General features: G+C 44.9%; 3 protein-coding genes across 3 annotated transcripts in view; 2 read left to right on the top strand and 1 right to left on the bottom strand.

Annotated features, from left to right (window-relative positions):
* LOC308461817 (olfactory receptor 5AP2-like) overlaps nt 1-19,074 on the bottom strand; it is a gene marked incomplete at its 3' end in the record, with an annotated part of 253,933 nt that overhangs the window by 60,679 nt on the left and 174,180 nt on the right. The gene's annotated exons all lie outside the window — the stretch shown is intronic.
* LOC308461484 (olfactory receptor 6B1-like) lies at nt 7,568-8,960 on the top strand (the record flags this gene model as incomplete). Its single annotated transcript, XM_080978474.1, is given in 2 exon segments — nt 7,568-8,369; nt 8,373-8,960. Coding segments are annotated over 2 exon segments (987 nt in total). The 5' UTR covers nt 7,568-7,970.
* LOC308461818 (olfactory receptor 11A1-like) lies at nt 15,812-16,798 on the top strand (the record flags this gene model as incomplete). The annotated part of the gene is made up of 1 exon (XM_080978983.1): nt 15,812-16,798. The coding sequence occupies one exon, from the start codon at nt 15,812-15,814 to the stop codon at nt 16,796-16,798; it is 987 nt and encodes a 328-aa protein (XP_080835109.1).

Genomic DNA, 19,074 nt, shown 5'->3' on the forward strand with positions numbered 1-19,074 from the left:
GCTCCACTATCCTCCTAGCTTTATTCACCGCCACGGGTTTCTCTGCGTTCCGCCAGAAACGCCTTTCCAGCAAAGATGACCAAATTATTGTAATGTTCTCATGGGATGCCCGCAACCATTCCAAGTCATTGATAATGTTCCAAATCAAGTCCACCCCTTTCCTATAAGCCAAGTCGTTCTCGCCCAGCTGAATGACCAGGGCACTGGGTGGGCCCTCGGCAGCGATTTTTTTGGATACAGCTGGGAAAAACTCTTCCCAACGCATACCCCTCCTAGTGATCCAAGACAATTTAACCCTGCTGGGTAGCAATAGCTCTTTAGCCCAGCCCTTTTGTTCTGCGCGCCGTTTTGCCCAATATACGATGCTGTGGCCGATAACCCACAGTCGAATCACATCAGCACCTGAAATGAGAAAATCGGAGAACCACATCAGGAGGAGTGCCCAGGGGGGACGCTAAGGGGAATTTAGAAGGGCTTTCGGATGTAACCCCGGTATGCGTTAGACTTCCAGCGCCCCATGTCCATAATTCTTTCTGCCGGTAAACCCATATGCGCGGCGGTGGTCGCCGCCCCAATGCGGAAGGAGTGCGCAGCGTACTCTTCTTGGGGAAGCCCGATGGCGGCTATTGCTTTGCACAAGACCCTAGTGAACTGCTGCTTTGAAAGGGGGGAACCGTCGGAATGTAAGAAGAAGGGGCCATTAGATTCTGGTCTCATACACAGGTATTTTCTAGCATCCTTTACGGGGCAGGGGCCCGCCTTATGAGTCGCCTGCAGGCGAATCAAGGCTCCCTTGCCCAGCTGATCAGTCTTCGAACTACGGATTTTTAACATCACAAGCGCACTGCTCACCGTTACGTCCTCAAGCAGTAGCCCCCTAGAGGCAGCGCGGTCCTCACAGACCACTTCGCCTATGCGTAGGGCGCCAAAAAACGCGAAAGAAAACGCTGCTGAAAATAATCTGGCTTCATATCTTGACCAACACAGGGCCCTCAGCTTCCTACGGATTTGGGTGAGTATATCTAAAGTTATTGGCCTTCTCCTGTCCCGGCCGTGAGGCCTGGACCTGCGCCAGCCCTCAAGCATCTTTCGCACCACAAAATGCGAGCAGGGATCCACCGAAAATAGAGTTTTAGAAAAGAAGGATATTGCTGCTGAATGAATATTAAGGGTTTTGGGGGCCCGGCCAAGATCTCTAAGGTGGACCAAATACTCTATGACTGCAGACTTGGACGGTGGCCTGCCTGGCTTGAACCGCTCCTTTTTGATGCGAAAGGATGTGAAGTCTAGCCATGCCTTATTATACGATCTCAGGGTAGAAGGCGCTAGCGCAGACAATACTCCCTTTATTGCTTCTCGTTGCCAATATTCCAGAGGTGCTCCGGGAATGGTTGCGGCTGCTGCTGCGCATCCGGCGCCAATGAGCGAAAGCGTTCCATCTGGAAACGAGATAGAGCATCCGCGATGTTATTATCAATACCAGGGACAAACTTGGCTGAAGCGTGAAGGTTCAACCGCAGACAGGAAAGGACGAAGAACCGTAAAAGGGACGCAACTCTGGGAGAACGTGATGATTGTTTATTCAACACTGACACTACCGCTAGGTTGTCCGTCCAGAAACAGACCCTATGGTTTCTGAACTGGTCTTCCCATAAGTGGATTGCAACTACGATGGGAAAAAATTCTAAGAATGTCAAGTCCCGTAGTATTGGTTTACCTTGCCAGGAGGAAGGCCAGTGCTGAGCACACCACTGGCCCCTGAAATAGACCCCAAAACCTAAGGACCCAGCGGCGTCCGAATGTACTTGGAAATCAGACTGCAGCGCCAGGCTATCCTGCCACAGCGATATGCCGTTGAACCCATCCAGGAATTGCAATCAAACAAGGAGGTCCGCCTTTACTGCCTTGGAAAGGCGCACTCTGTGATGGGGTGACCGTAAGCCCGTGGACAGCTTTGCTAGGCGGCCGCAAAAGGGACGGCCGGGGGAAACCACGCGGCAGGCGAAGTTGAGGTGTCCCAGGAGGGATTGAATTTGCCTCAAGGTGACCTTCATTAAAGGCAGCATTTGGCCGATCAGCTCCCTTAGGGCAACCAATTTGTCAGCTGGTAAGCGCGAGGTTTGGGCTACGGTGTCCAGTTCAATACCCAGGTAGGTCATAGTAGTGACCGGACCCTCAGTCTTCTCGCTCGCTAGAGGTACCCCCAGTTCCCTAGCTAAGGACTCGAAAGCCCGGAGGAGGGAATTGCACTCCCCAGCGTCACTTGCCACCAAAATAAAATCATCGAGATAATGACCCACCCCTAGAGTGCCAGTTCTAAACTTTAGGGCCCATTCCATGAATGTGCTGAAGGTCTCGAACGCAGCACAGGCAATAGAACAACCCATGGGCATTGCTTTGTCAATGAAGTAAGCTCCCTCGAACTTGAAACCCAACCAGCGGAAGTCTTCCGGATGAACCGGGAGTAGGCGAAATGCTGACTCAATGTCGCATTTTGCCATAAAGGCGCCCCTGCCAAAACTTCGCACCAACCGCACAGCTTGGTCAAAAGACGAATACTTCACCGTGCACATCTCTTGGGGGATGGCGTCATTAACTGAGGTTCCCTTGGGATAGGACAGGTTGTGTATCATTCTAAATTCACCGGGGGCCTTCTTTGGGACAATACCGAGCGGGGAGATATGAAGCCCTTCGATAGGTGGAGTTGCGAATGGGCCGGCCACCCTGCCGGCTGTTATCTCCTTCTGTATTTTTTTAAACGCGATGTCGGGCCTTTCTAAGACTGATTTCTGGTTAGGGGGGCAAGTGGAATTGGGTGTGAAGGCAACCGGAATTCTAAAACCTTCAGAAAACCCCTCATCCAATAGGTGGGCTGCACGCCTATTTGGATAGAACTTTAACAGTGCTCTCAGGGGTTCCAATTTTATCGGAGAGCACGCGAGGCTTAGGGAGATGTTAGTAACGAGCCCCAGGTGGCCCTTGGGCGGGGGCTGCAGGTCCCATGGGGCCACCCCTGTTTCCCCGGGAGAGGTGACCCCTGCCTCCACGAAAGGGCTGCTGCCTACCTTTAAAGCAGTTGATCGGCGGGTGGCTGCCTAAGCACCTATCGCATTCATGCAGGTACTTACAAGTTACGCGCTGACAGGTCCCCTTGTTGAAGTCCCAGCACTGTCTACGGCGTTGGGTCTCCACCTTACCAGACTTTGGCTGTTGAACGGTTTTTTTCTCGATATTGGGCCCCACATGGTCAAACCAGCAATTGTTGTCCTTTTGGTCCCAGCGCGTTGAGGACAGCAGCGAGGCATTCCTTCGAAAATCTTCATCATACGCCAAAGCGGCTTCATCTCCTGCCATCTCCCGGGCCCTCCTGACGTATGCCAGGTAGGACACGAGGTGCGACCCCCTCTTGGGATAGCAACTTGACACCACAGCCATAAAGACTTGATAGCCATTAAGCCAATTCTCGAACGTTCGCTCCACCCTGGGTGCCCTGTACCTTCTTTTCCCATAGTACTTTATTTTCTCCCCTTTCCCTTTGACCTGTGCTGGGGGCAGCAAGGAAAACATATCCACATAATTGCCATTCAATATCTTGTTCCTTTTCCTCTTAGAGAGGTGATTCCCGAGAATGAAGTCAGTGGCCGCGTTGGTTGAGACTTTAACGTCTGGAACCAGGGCCCCATCCTTCCAATCAAGCGTGCCATTAAATGTCTTCCTGTGTGAGTTGGCCCTCCGTTCATGCACCCATTGTGGAGCTCCAATGTCCTCCCCCTCTCCCCAATAAGTTTCCATCGGAGCGTCACTATCCCCATCTGATGAAGACGTACCTGTTTCATCCTCGGAGTCCGAAGTGTCCCTCTTCTTGCTTTTCTTAGACCAGTGCTTTTTCTTCGCCTTCCGCTTTCCGCCCCGTGACGTGTCTTCACGGGGGGCCGAGTCGCTGGCAGGGGCCACCTGCTGAGGGGGTAGCTCCTCCTCAGAAGATGACTCCTCCGAGGTGCTAGGTTGCCTTGGGTTATCCTGGAAAACACTGGGAACGTCAATCACCTCCTGGCGCGGAGCTGATGAGGAGGCCACCGCCGGCCTGGCCTTTTGCACGCTCGCCCTAGGCTTTTTAGCTGGTGCTTTGCCTTTTAGTGGGCCTGACTTAGATTTTTGAGTTCGAGCAGCTTGTAAGCGCGTCCGTGGCCTATTGGGGGCCTGCTCAACCGCGTTAGCTGCGCTAGTGGAGGGACCATCCTGACCTTGCTGACTGGGGGGTGTATCTGGTATGCAATCTTGTGACACCTCGACGATGTTCGGAGAGGGAGTGACAGGTGGCCTGCACTGCGCGTAAAATGATTGAAGCGCGGAAAAAAGCTGGGCCAAGGCCTGAGGGTTACAAGGGCCTGTTGGCATCAGGGCATTGCCACGCTGAGATTGTCGGGGGTCGCTGTTCCCCTCCATGTCAGAGCCAAAGGCAGCGCCTCGGGGGAGGGCGCAAGTCAAGTCAAGCTTGTAAGCAAATCAAGTTTTTTTTTTTACTCTATTTAATTAATTATTTATTTAATTGTATTTTATTATTATTTTATTTATTTATTGAATTATTAATTTTAATTTTTTTTGTAGTATGTATGTATGTATGTATTTATTTATTTATTTATTTATTGTTTATTATTTGTTTATTTATTTATTTATTTATTTATTTATTTATTTATATCTATCTATAAATAAGAATTGTTATTTATATGTATTTAAGTGACTGGGGCTATCGCTATCTATCTAATCTGCTATAGTTGGCTGGAGATCTGGCAAAACACAGTGAGATTAAGCTGCCAGGAAAGCCACTAAGTATGTCACTGGGAAACAATAGCCCTAATTACTGGTCGTTAGCCTTAGAATTGTTCTGCTGGCTGGCGAGATAATAGGGTTTCTATGGCAACAAACAAGCTAGCCGGCAGCAATAGCAAACCTTCAATGCCACAACACAGGCGTTTCTATGGCAACGCTAAATGAATCTCCAGACAGAGCAGGCCTGGGAAAGTAACAAACACAGCAGGAATATTCTGTATTTATCTGTTTGCACGCAATAAATTGAACAAGTTGGGAATACCTTATAAACCACCAAATATTCTTTTAAAACACCCTGTGTAAGACAACCAAACTGTAATTCAGCTCAAATTAATTTAGTGCCAAACAATCTAATAATTATAAATACTGTGAAGGGGCCGGTAAACCGGCTAGGTTATATCCAATTAATCCTGAAGTAATACAGCGTAAGCTAAATCAATGCGACCACAAATGCTATTGCTGTTGTTGCTATGCTGCAGTATTGCCACAAGGGCGCCTGCTCAGCCTAGTTTGTGAGGGGGCTCCCAGGCTAGCCTGCCTATGGCAAGATGGCTGCCGTCGCAGGCCACGTGATCAGAAGCAAATGACTGCCGGAGCTACCCGTAGCCTAGCAACGGTGCCGCTATGCGCTCCGAAAACAGGCAAAGTAAGCAAGTTTATCCCCAATAACAGAAAAACAAGCCCCAGCAATAAGCCAAAATTAAGAGAACAAATTGCAGCCCCCAGAAGATGAACGCTCACCAAATTTCCTGCCACCCGTAGGTACCCTCCCTGGCAGAGGGACGTAAAGAATGCTGCTTTTGAAGCCCCCCCAACTCGCTAACAGCCCCCGAAGCCCCCGTCCCCGTGGCGGCGCCCGCAGAACGTATAATGCTGTGAGGACCCTTAGAAAAACCTGTGCGTAAGAGGTGGCGAGTCGGCAGCACTGGAGGGCGACCAGGCGTCGGCTGTTGCTGGCTCTGCAAAGGAAACGGCCGCTGGGAGGCTTCTGGCGCTTCAATCCGTTCACGCAGCAAAACAGAAGAGCAGACGCTTGCCGGCGCGCTGCTGACGAGCGGCAGCTAGCGTTCCGACTCCCAGCTGATGAGCGGACGCTTGCTGAGCACGTGACCGGCTGAAACAGCTGATGAGCGCTCCCAGCGCTGCGATCCGATCGCTGAAATCCGATCGCTGAAGTCGGAACCACGAGGGCCTGGAAGACGACGAACCCCACGAGGACCTGGCGACCTGGCTGAACAGCTGATGAGCGCAAACCGCGTCGTCTCGAGGCAAAAGGGGCGAGCCGAGGGCTGCCCCGACCTTATGTGGCCTTACAAAGGCCCGCCCCTGCTGCCAGCCGATTGGCTGGCGCCACAGGGGATGCTAAATAGGGGAATTCCCTGCCTCCCGCGAGGCTGGCGCCAGCCTCGCGGGAGCGAGAGTAGGCGGGGTCGTGATCCCGCAACCCCCCCTCCTCCTGACGATCGGAAGGGGCATTGGACTCACCCTGGGAGAGTATTCGGGTATTGTCAGAGAGTTGGAGAGGAAGATAGGACCTAGCAAGAGCATGGAGAACAAGCAGAGGTCATCTGAGTGAAGAGGAGGTGATCTGAGCCTTCCTGGTTTTATGTGTTTTTGCGCCTGTGTGCTGTTCCCGGGAACTGAACCCCCACGTAAGCTGCAGGCTTAATGTACACACACCCTCTCCTTTCCTTGCCTCTGCAAAGAAGCCATTTCCAAAGAGCCCCCTGCAAAATTGAGCTTGCTGCCCTGCTGTCAGTTGGGAGCGGGGTGGAGAGCAACATCTACTTCTCCCTCCCCCTCTCATCTGTATGTTTAATTAGGCATTAGACATTCATTAAACATAAACACCACCTTCCAAACTACTTTGGGACTGGACTCAAGGTGGAGCAGGTGGTCCCCAAGTTGACCCAGGGAGGGTTGATGGTGTGGAGGGGAGGTGCACAGCCCTATTATTTTGACTTTTAAATCCACACATTTTAGTTTCTCTTGAAGTCTTTCCCCCTCCCGGTAATTTGCATGTTTTTCTGACTTTCTTGTGCTTCTTATTATGATTAATTTTGTGAATGGCTTTGATACAACTTACTAATCATGTTCAGACACTATGCCTGAATAGGGAATAGTAACCATGGCTTCCCTGTGTGCTCCATACTGACCATCTTGCTTTGAATGTTTCCTTACTGCACAGTGGTGTCTAAACATGTTCAACAAAATGGACTTAGAAAATGCCTGCAGACATTCCCATTCCGTGCTGGTACACTGGGTGTGCAGCATGCAGGAGACATTGCAGGCATGTGTGCATACCCATCCACACACCCTACTCTTGTTGACTTGGGCTTTTAGGAGGTCGCACATTAATTTCACTTCAGCTGAAATGCAGTGGCAGTCTAGGGAGGGTGTGGGAATCCCATGAGAAATTCTGGTAATCAAACACTTTTGCCTTCCCTTGAAACCCTTTGTTTTGCCTACTTAGATATTCCCCAAAGAGATTTACAAGCAATACTTTTTATTACTTATTCAGAAACAAAGAATCCCTCAAACATTCCCTAAGACATTAATTAGGACATGAATGCCTGCTGCTTCTCACATTCTTCTTAAGCCCGATATAAGAAGCCATGGGTGTTAGGACAGAGTCAAGTACTGTCACTGCACTGATCCCTGAGAGGTCTGTGTATGAGGAAACATCATATCTATGCTTAAAGAATAAGACTTTGAAAAATCAAAACAGACCACAGCTTTATGTTTTTACTCACAGAACACTCCTTACTATATAAGCATATTGTGATATATTTTCCTGGATACCTGTTTTCATTTATCACCTTCAACCTATCATCTCCTAAGTGGATTAATGATAGGAAACTATTTGTCTACTGATATTTGCCGAAGGTGAGTTAACAAACGGAATATACTTTCTCGTGTGCTCAGACTCTGAAAGAGGTGGCAAATTTTCAGGGTTTGTTGTTGCAGGGTTGATATGAACTGTTTGTGTATTGCCTTATGGAACATTAACTCCTGACTCCTCCAGAAGCTGCCCAATTCTTTTATTGAATCAGAGTGCACTCCTTCCTGTTTGCCTGCTTCTCGTGTAATGCTTCTTATGTAATGCTAATCAAACAGATTGCATTTCTCCTGCTAAGCTGATGGAAAGGATGCAGAAACTAGAGGAGAGAAATGAAACCATCATTACAGAATTCATCCTTCATGGCTTTGGAGACCTACGTGATCTGCAAATTCCTCTCTTTGTGGTGTTTCTGGTTATTTACATCATGACTATAGTTGGGAACCTGATCATTGTTGTGCTAGTTGTGAGAGTTCAGCACCTCCGTACCCCCATGTATTTCTTCTTGGGCAATTTGTCTTGTTTGGAGATTTGTTACAGCTCAACCATCCTGCCTAGAATGCTGGCCAGTTTCTTAACTCAGAACCAAGCTGTGTCTATTTATAGCTGTTTTCTTCAGTTATGGGCTTTTGTGGTTTTTGCGGCTGTAGAATGCTATCTCCTGGCAGCAATGTCTTATGATCGCTACTTGGCAATTTGCTGACCCCTGTACTACTCCACACTTATGAATCTCAAGATTTGCCTTCAGCTTGTTGCTGGATCTTGGATTGGCAGCTTTGTGATAAACACAGCCTCATTTCTCTTTATATCACAGTTATCCTTTTGTGGCCACAATGTCATCGAGCATTTCTTTTGTGATTTCACTCCATTGATTAATCTGGCCTGCAGTGGCACACAACAAGTTAAACTGGTATCAGCCATTCTGGCTTCTTTTGCTACCCTGCCACCATTCATTCTGACCGTAACATCATATGCGTATATCATTGCTGCCATTCTTCGAATCCCCTCTGCCACAGGAAGGCAAAAGGCCTTCTCTACCTGCTCTGCTCACCTCATTGTGGTGACCATTTTCTACGGCACCCTAACCATTGTGTATGTTTTGCCAGATACCAATGAACTGAAAGAACTGAACAAAGTGTTCTCTGTTTTTTACACCATCTTGACACCTTTGGTCAATCCCCTCATATACAGCCTGAGGAACAAAGAAGTGAAAGAAGCCCTGAGAAAGTCAGGTAGCCAATTTTGTAATTCACATAAGAGTGCATTGACCTCTTGTTTTCAGATCTTATGATGGTGTTTCTAAACAAGGAGGCTTGATCATGTTGAATTCTAATATCACTTGGAATATTCTCCCTGTATAGCTAAGGAAGGATACAGCAGGGTACCATCTGGATTGGAGATTAAGTGAATCTCATATATCATATTTGGAGCTTTCCAGAGGAACCACAATATATGAATTAATATAGATGAAAACTGGTAATTGGAATTTTTTCTTGTACATACATAACTTCTAAGTTACTTAACTTTCCTTGGTCCTTTCCAGTTCAATTATTTTGAATGTCAGTGTTTGTTTCAAGATGAATTGTAATGAGGAATGAAAGGGCTTCTTCTTCAAGAAATCAAAACATTTAAAAGGATTCTGCTTTTGTTTTGGCTGTATTGAACACCTGGGATACTCCTTCCAGTACCCTCTACATTTCGGCCAATGAACATCAGAGATGGATGTCATGAATCACATATAACAAATCAACTTTCTTTTTGCAATACCTTCTCCTAATGTTCACACTTAGTCACACTTACCACCTATCCCTCTTTTAATATTTGTTGCATTCGCAAAGTAAAGGAAGGATTGAACTCTGATTAATAAGAATACACACAGAGGCTTGAACCAGCAAGACTCTGGGAAGGGTGCGTATAATCGTCTCTCTGTGCTTGTCCATCTGCAGCCCCTGGCCCAGGTAGTTTTATTCACAAAAAAGCTTTTTACAGAGTGTTCGTAAGAACCAATCAGATTTCTTCTGAGCATTTCCACAAACCCACATGGGGACAAGTTAAACTACTAAAACTAATTAAGCACAGGGTAAACAAAGAACAGAACTACAAAGAAGAGCATTTGGCAACCCCGGAGGTGATAAACAAGCAATACATATGATAAGAAGAATGGCCAGGAGGACAACGATCATTATCACTTTCATGTGAGATCTATTTCCTGGCCCTAAGATTAACATCCTAAGATTACCATATCAGAAAGCTACTTCCAAGAAGCTTGCCCACTATCTTTATGGCCCAGGATGCCTGCCTGGCGAAGCAAATGGGCTGTGTACGTGACTTTTCAGGCAAGAGAGATGGACAGTAGAGGCAAAAGGGCATGGAAAGGGCATGAATGTAGAATCTTATGGGATTTAATCAGAAACTATCGTCAATATATCAAACCCAGTCAACACAATGCTTTCATCGTGGACACGATGGCTTGATGTATATTTTATAATTCCTCATGGTAATCCCATCTGATCCCTACAAATATTATCATCACTCAGTCCTGAATCACATTACTCTGTCACATTTGTTGTATGTTTCATGCAGTGGCTGGCCATGTGATTACAGGCCTTTTCAGTAGTGGACCCCCATTTGTGGAATATTCTGGCCAGGGAAGTGCATCTGGTTCCATCATTGGTGTTTTTTAGGTGCCAGGCTAAGATACGTACTTTTACCCAGGCCTTTGGTAGTGAAACTAGCCTCTACTGTGGTGTTCATCTGGTGGGATAGGATATCTCCTTGCTGTATCCTTGGATGGCCATCTAGAACATTTTGCATTGTACATTAATTTTTAATTTTATGGCTTTTTAATGGTTTTACTTGTTTGCATTTTGTCTTCTTAAGTCACTTGAAGACTATTTTGTATAAAACCCAGACTCTGCAATCATCACCTGAGTTCCTTCTTCGTGTGCCTTGGGAGGTCAGCAACACAAGAATGTGCCTCTTCTGCAGTGGATCCCTTCTTGCGGGATGCTCTCCCCAGGGAGGCTCCCCTGGCGCCTTCATAACATATGTTTAGGAACCAGGCAAAAACATTCACAACCTGGCAGCTAGACTGGTGACTGGGAGTGGCCGCCGAGACCATATAACTGAAAGACCTACATTGGCTCCCAGTACGTTTCTGAGCACAATTTAAAGTGTTGGTACTGACTTTTAAAGCCCTGGATGACCTCTGCCCAGTGTACCTGAAGGAGAATCTCCACCCACATCGTTCAGCCCGGACACTGAGGTCCAGCTCCGAGGGCGTTTTGGCGGTTCCCTCACTGCAAGAAGTGAGGTTTCAGGGAACCAGGCAGAGGGCCTTCTTGGCAGTGGTGCCCACCCTGTGGAATGCCCTCCCATCAGATGTCAAGGAAATAAACAACTACCTGACTTTTAAAAGACATCTGAAGGCAGCCCTGTTTAGGGAAGTTTTTAATGTTTGATGTTTTATCGTGTTTTTAATATCCTGTTGTGAACAGCCCAGAGTGGCTGGGGAAACCCAGCCAGATGGGTGGGGTATGTATGTATGTATGTATGTATGAATGAATAAATAAATATTATTCTTCTTCTTCTCCCAGACCTTTGGCAAATTAAACAATTTATGGCCTTTTAAACCGTGTGGGTGGATGTTCTTGTTTTGGTTTCTAACTATGTTATGTATTTTTGTGTTTTTATATTGTAAACTGCCCTATAACCCTCAGATGAAGGGCTGTATAGAAATTTAACCCATAATAATATTAATAAAACAAAAAGTATAAATAATAACAGTAATAATTCTTCCCTGTGTCTAACACACCATATTCTCCATATAATAAATCAACATGACTCTGGCATATATTCTTCTTACTAGTTACATACCCCTCTCCCTGTTTCACACAGATACAATGTACACACTTCTTGCACAGCTGGTTAAAGTGCTCCCCCCCCCCCTTCTTGGTCACAAGCCCCTTTCATGTATTACATGAATGGCCAAGACAAAATCAGGCAAGACTAGATGGGTATAGCCACCCTCATATAAATCACACACTCAGATAGAACATTGATACAGATACACATGCTCTGTGGGATATACTATATGCTAGTTGTGCTCAGAATGAACCCATAGTAAATAATGGACATGACCAACTTAGGTCCCTTAATTTAAATGGATACAACCACATCACAGAAATGCTCACATACAATAACCCTCTCCTCCCCAGCTACTTTCTTCAGAATATTGCCTCCAACCATAGGCTCAAGACTTCAGTAGCAAGCTTTTTGTCAAGTCAAATTGTGGTTTGGAGAGCTGCAGTGCCCAGTGCCCTTCCCAGTTGAAACCCTGTAAAAAGTCCCACTCCTGCAATTAGGCTTGAGGGAAGCAGAAGAAGAAGAAGAAGAAGAAGAAGAAGAAGAAGAAGAAGAAGAGTTTGGATTTGATATCCCACCTTTCACTCCCTTTAAGGAGTCTCAAAGCGGCTAACATTCTCCTTTCCTTTCCTCCCCCACAACAAACACTCTGAGAGGTGAGTGGGGCTGAGAGACTTCAGAGAAGTATGACTGGCCCAAGGTCACCCAGCAGCTGCATGTGGAGGAGCGGAGACGCGAACCTGGTTCCCCAGATTATGAGACTACCGCTCTTAACCACTACACCACACTGGCTCGCCTAGTGTTTATGTATACAGTGGTACCTCAGGTTACATACGCTTCAGGTTATATATGCTTCAGGTTACAGACTCCGCTAACCCAGAAATATTACCTTGGGTTAAGAACTTTTCTTCAGGATGAGAACAGAAATCATGCAGTGGCGGCGCAGCAGCAGCAGGAGGCCCCATTAGCTAAAGTGGTGCTTCAGGCTAAGAACAGACCTCCAGAACGAATTAAGTTCTTAACCCAAGGTACCACTATAGTCAAAAACTTGATTCTTTCAGGGTGTGGGGAGGCACTTTAGGCCAAATGAGAAACTTCTGGAGATTGCATCCGGCCCACTGGTCAATTGCTCCCCACTCCTGGTTCATAGGATTGCAACCTTAGTTACTCCTCTCCCGTATGCATTTTGCTATGCTTCCAGTTACCTTTGGGGCATACGTGTATACAGGAATAATAAGAAAATGCTTTTGAAGTATATGTTTTTATTTCTTTATTTAAAAGACCCTTGACTGAGATGCTGATGGGAAGAGCAGGTAGAGAAGGCCTGTAGTGGACAGGATGCCAAGAATGGCAGACATTATGTACGCATTTGATGTCATAGTCAGAACGAATGGTGGCAGGGCAACAATAGAGGTGAGAACGATGTTTACCTGATGTGCATCGTTACAGGCCAGGTTCATCATTAGAATGAAATCACAAAAGAAATGCTCAATGACATTGTGGCCACAGAAATGTAACTGTCATCTAAATGTTAAAAATATTATATTTTTGTGATAAAGAGAATGGCAGGCATGAAAAGAGTGGCAGTGTTCTTGAAATAAACACACACTGAGCCAAGGGAATCTTGGGTGACCACGCTAAGTGGGTTAGATAGAAAGAGCACCATCCATGGGGTGGGAGCTTAGATCAGAATAAGATATTCCTTCATGAATCTTGATCTCAAGCTCTTTAGGACTTTGAAGGTTAAGATTACAATATCATCTCAGTTAAAATACAACTGTTTCAAATAAAAATAAATATTTTTTCTACTCTTCTACTTTGTTTGATTTTGATTTTGGGATTGAAGCTGAACAAATTCACTATCCAGGGACATCCTGGAGAGGGTGTGGGGCCCCTTTGAGTAATTTCTCTAATATTATCTATCATAAATTGTTTGGTCTTCACTTGAAATTCTCAGTGATGTTTTTAAAAGATTACTCCACTACAACATTAGAATATCCCAAGAGGTCAATTAGCCAATAAGTGCCTGTTTCTTCTTCATAAGAAATTACATTCTGGATAAGAAGTTCTGAGCATGAAGGGGAATCAGCCATTGTCACTGAAACTGATCCAGCAACATGACTGGAGAAATCGTCATTTCATCCCTTAAAATTATGGAATTGATAACAAACCAAAAGACCTTTTTCTGATCAGTTCTAAAGAGCGATTCTAGATTATAATCAAAGGTGAGTAGTCCAAGTTATCTATTGCTTTAGATCCCAGTTTTGAATTTTCTGCACATACTGTTGTTGTTTAGTCGTCTTAGTCCTGTTTGACCCTCCGTGACCCCATGAACCAGAGCATAACCTTGGAAACTCTCACTTTCAAAGCTTCTCCTTTTTTATGTCCATGAAGTTTTCTTGACAAAATACTGGAGTGGTTTGCCAGTTCCTTCTCCACACATACTGAATACATGATTATTCCAAACAGCCTGCCATAAAAACAAGTCCCCTATGGTGACCAGATGCAAAGGAGGACAGGGCTTCCATGCCCTTTAATTCTCTCATTCTGTCTTCTCTCCAGCCTACACTACTGTGACATGCTCAGCTGTTTTTATTAGATAACTTCTTTTTTTGTCAGGAGTCCTATCCTCATTTGCATCTAATCAGCCAAGAACTTTGTCACAAATTAAAGAGGAGCTTCTTTCATCTCTCAGCTTTAAGCAGGGAAATGTTAGTGCAACCAGCTTGCAGAATTTTGGTGGAACAAGTTCAGTGTGAAATCAGCCACTCATTTACCGGGTGACCAATGCTTATTAACCAACCACCTAGTAGGAAGGCTTATAGGGAGTTTATAGGGCAGTTTGGGCCCAATTTTCAAGCTTGGTGGGCACAGGGATAACTTTTCTGGTCAGAGTGAGTTAATTTAATGTGGCCAATTATGAAAGGAGAAAAACCAGTAGATGCTGATGGTTTTGTACAGTGCTATGGTGGCTGCCTTCCCAACACTGGTGTCACTGCAGCTTATCTGAGTGGGGCGGGGGAAGGACATGGTGGCAGTGAGTTTGGGGCTGAAAGGGTACACCTATGGAACTAATGTCACTTTAGTATTTCTTAAATTATGGGAAGCCTAACCTCCTAATGCAGTTGGGACAGAGTTAATTCTGGGCTCTGTGAATGCAGTGATCACATGAACATACAAAGCTGCCTTATTTGGTATGCAGTTCCAACAATACACTCACCAGCTGACTTGTGAAAACAACTGTTCATACTCTTCAGCACTTCGACATTGCATGGCCACACACAATATTCTCGGTAAGACATGAAATGCTGGAGCAGTGATCTGCTGCCAGATCATAGCATGGCATCATTTGTATGGTGAGGATTCCCAGCTCCATTTCTCTGTTACATCTGAATCAGGAGAGGCTGTGACTGTTTTCAAAGATGCCTAGCTGCAGTGGTTGGGTGGATGAGAACCAATAAACCGAAGCTGAATCTTGTCAAGATAGAGACACAAGGTTTCACACCATCTGAATAAACAGTTGGTGTGTAGTTTGTGAATGATCCTTGATCCACCTTTGTCATTGGAGGGCCAAATGACCTCTTTGCTTAGGGTGGGATGCCAACAATGCCCTTTCCTTGGTCACTCTGATTCATGCATCAATTACTGTAATGCTCTTTTATGTGGCACTTTCATTGGAATTGTTCCAGAAGCTGCAACTGGTGCTATTGCACTTGAGTTGAAGGAACTGCAATGCTTGACAATCAGCTACTGGGCCCAGTTCAATATCTTGTTGTTAACATAGAAAGCCTTGAAGAATTCAGGACTGCGTTACCTGAAAGACTGCTTGCTCCTGCATGGGCCAGTAAGATCACTTAGATCATCTAGGAAACTTCTAGTCATGGCAGTGCACCCTACACAGTATTATAGGGTAGAGACCAAAAAATTGACATTTTCTGCTCTTGCCCTTGTACTATGTGCCATATGTAAAGCAGTAGCTATCAGTTGCTTCAGATATCTTGTAAAGACTTACTGTATCACGATGCTCTGGTTTTCCCTGATGCATAAGATTTTACACAGTTATATGTGCTTGAGTCCCCTACATTGTTTTATATACTCTTATATGGATACTTTCATGATTTTAAGCTCTGCTTTTAAATTAAGAAATTGCAAAATATAAAATATACTGTATTCTTCCTTCCTCTTGACTACCTCCCTATTTTTTCCTTTCTTTCTTTAAGCGATAATTTTTTTTATTGTTGATTGGACAAATTCCATTCCCCCCTTCAACTGAAAAAGATGCAAAAACCTGCTGGGCGTAATGAGACCATCATTACAGAATTCATCCTTCGTGGCTTTGGAGACTTCCATGACCTACAAATTCTTCTCTTCATTGTTTTTCTCATGATCTACATCATGACCATGGTTGGGAACTTGATCATTGTTGGACTAGTTGTGACTGATCGGCACTTACAGACACCCATGTATTTCTTCCATGGAAATTTGTCTTGCTTAGAGACCTGTTACAGCTCAACCATCCTCCCCAGAATGCTGGCCAGTTTATTAACACATAATGATAGTGTATCTATTCATAGCTGCTTGGTCCAATTCTGGACTTTTGGGATTTTAGCAGGAACAGAATGCTATCTCCTGGCAGCAATGTCTTATGATCGTTGCCTGGCAATATGTCGACCACTGCATTATTCCACACATATGAATGCAAAGGTTTGCCTCCTGCTGGTGGTTGGATCTTGGATGAGCAGCTTTGTGATGGACACAACAGTATTTATATTTGTATTGCAGCTAACATTCTGTGGTCACAATGTTATTCAACATTTCTTTTGTGATTTCACTCCATTGATTAATCTGGCCTGCAGTGACACACGGCGGGTTAAACTCATATCAACTGTTCTGACTTCAATAGCTACCCTGCCACCATTCATTCTGACCGTAGCATCATACATGTACATCATTGCTGCCATTCTTCAAATTCCATCCACCACAGGGAGGCAAAAGGCCTTCTCTACTTGCTCTTCTCACCTCATTGTGGTGACCATTTTCTATGGCACTCTCATCATTGTATATGTTTTGCCAGATACCAATGAACTGAAAGAGCTGAACAAATTATTCTCTGTTTTTTACACTATTTTGACACCTCTAGTCAATCCCCTCATATACAGCCTGAGGAACAAGGAGGTGAAGGAAGCCTTGAGGAGAGCAGGCAGCCATATGTGCAAATGTGCATTCAACTCTGGCCTTCAAATCTTTAGATGTTGCATAAGGTGACTAGACTTCCATAGCTAGAAAAAAGGGAATGCTATGGAGTTTGTGAACCTCATGCACACTAAGAAAGGCAACATTCAAAAGTCATTTAGGCTATGTTCTAAGACCTTGGAGACATGTTACAGAGCCCTCTGTATTGTAGCTAATGAACATTATAGGTGAACACTGTAAGCTACATATGACAAATCAATTGCAATAACTTTTTGTAGCCATGCCTAATGTCCGCACAATTAATCACATACTCATACCATTCATGCAACACCCTCTCTAACATTCCCATTGCTCTGCCCCTAAGCACGTTATGCTCTCCGGTGTCCAACACATCCCATTCGCGTAATGCATATAACCCATCAACATAGCATATCATTTCCACATGCACTTCTTCTTACTAGTTACATACCCCTCTCCATTCCCTCGAAATACGATGTTAAACCTTTCCACACACCGACTCAAGTGATACTCCTTCTTTCTCACACACAAGCCCCATTGACCAAGCTCCCTTACTCACGTGACCAAGGCAAATACAGGCTTGGTCAAAATGAATGTGGTCATTTCCACTCCACCACGAAGCCTACATATTCACATGCATATGTATGCACATATTTTTGTGGTGTTGTTTTTTTTTACACACTAGATCACAGAAGAACTGCTATATAAAATTCAGTGAAATGTGGGTTTCAAAGGATATTTGTGTTTCAGTTTGCATCTGGGAAGTGTGAAACAAGTATGCTGGTTTTTAAGTGAAAACTGTGGAGGAGGAGGAGGAGGTGCACAAGGCAAGTGTGGCACAAAAAACTACACATCTTTTGGTCTCACACTTGCAGGAGGCAGCTAACTTGTGTGAGAATGCAGGACCAAAAATGGGACATTCTGGGATCCAATCAGAAGCAGGGATGGCTTCTGTAATTCTGGGGTGTCCCAGTCAAATTGGGATGGTTGGAGGATATGCAGATCCAGCAGACCCTCATCCAGCGACTGGTAAGGAGCACCATAGCTTCTGACCTCTGAACCAAGGGAATCTTGAGTGACCAAGTTAGGTGGGTCAGATGTAAAGATCACCATTCATGGGGTGGAAACTAGACCAGTATGACATATTACTTCAAATGTCTTGGTCTCAAACACTTTAGAACTTTAAAGGTTTAAAATACATTCACCACCTCAGTTAAGATAGAGCTATTTCAAATAAAACATAGAATCATAGAATTGTAGAGTTGGAAGGGACTCCAAGGGTCATCTAGTCCAACCACTGCAATTCAGGACTCCTGCCCAGGAGCTGTCACTGGGTGGACTCGAACCACTAACCTTCTGGTTAATGGCCAAATGCACTGACCCATTGCACCACAGGAGAGACTAAATATTTGAAATGCATTTCCTTATTCTTCTCCCTTTCTATTTGCTTTATTTTGTATTTTGGGATTGAAGCTCATCAAACTCACCATCCAAGTACAACCTTGAGATGGGGTGCTCCCCCACCCTTGAGACATTTTTCTAATGTTATTATAAATAATATTGGTTTCTCTTGAACTTTTTGGAAGTTGAGTGTTTAGTGATGCTCCTCCTCCTTTTTCAAACTTATCCCCACTCCAACATGGGCATATCCCAAGAGGTTAATTAGCCAGTTAGTGTCTTCTTCTTGCTTTCTTAATATGTAATTACAGTCTAGATAAGAAGCACTGACTATGACAGAGAATCAGCCATTGTCACTGTAACTGATCCATCAGTATGATCAGTGAAATCTTCATCTTATTACCTGAAGAACGTGAATTTCATAATATAGCAAAATGCCTTTGCAAACATCAATTGTATACTGTTCCTGTCTAAAGATTAGAAACCACTGGTAAGTAGTTGAAGTTTTCCCCTGTGTTGGATTCCAGAATAGCATTTCCTGCACATGCTGAATACACAATTATTGTGATATAAAAGCAACTCTACTATGGTGACTAAATGCAAAAGAGGGCAGTGCTTTTATGTCTCTTAACTGTTGTATAGAAACAGTGTTGTGTCTTCTCTCAACATTTCAGTACAGTGGTACCTCGGGTTACATACGCTTCAGGTTACATACGCTTCAGGTTACAGACTCCGCTAACCCAGAAATAGTGCTTCAGGTTAAGAACTTTGCTTCAGGATGAGAACAGAAATCGTGCTCCGGTGGTGCGGCAGCAGCGGGAGGCCCCATTAGCTAAAGTGGTGCTTCAGGTTAAGAACAGTTTCAGGTTAATAACGGACCTCCGGAACGAATTAAGTACTTAACCTGAGGTACCACTGTATTTGTACATGCT

The sequence above is a fragment of the Podarcis pityusensis genome (genome assembly GCF_964106645.2).
Source record: "Podarcis pityusensis genome assembly, chromosome: 13".
NCBI classification, from domain to species: domain Eukaryota; kingdom Metazoa; phylum Chordata; class Lepidosauria; order Squamata; family Lacertidae; genus Podarcis; species Podarcis pityusensis.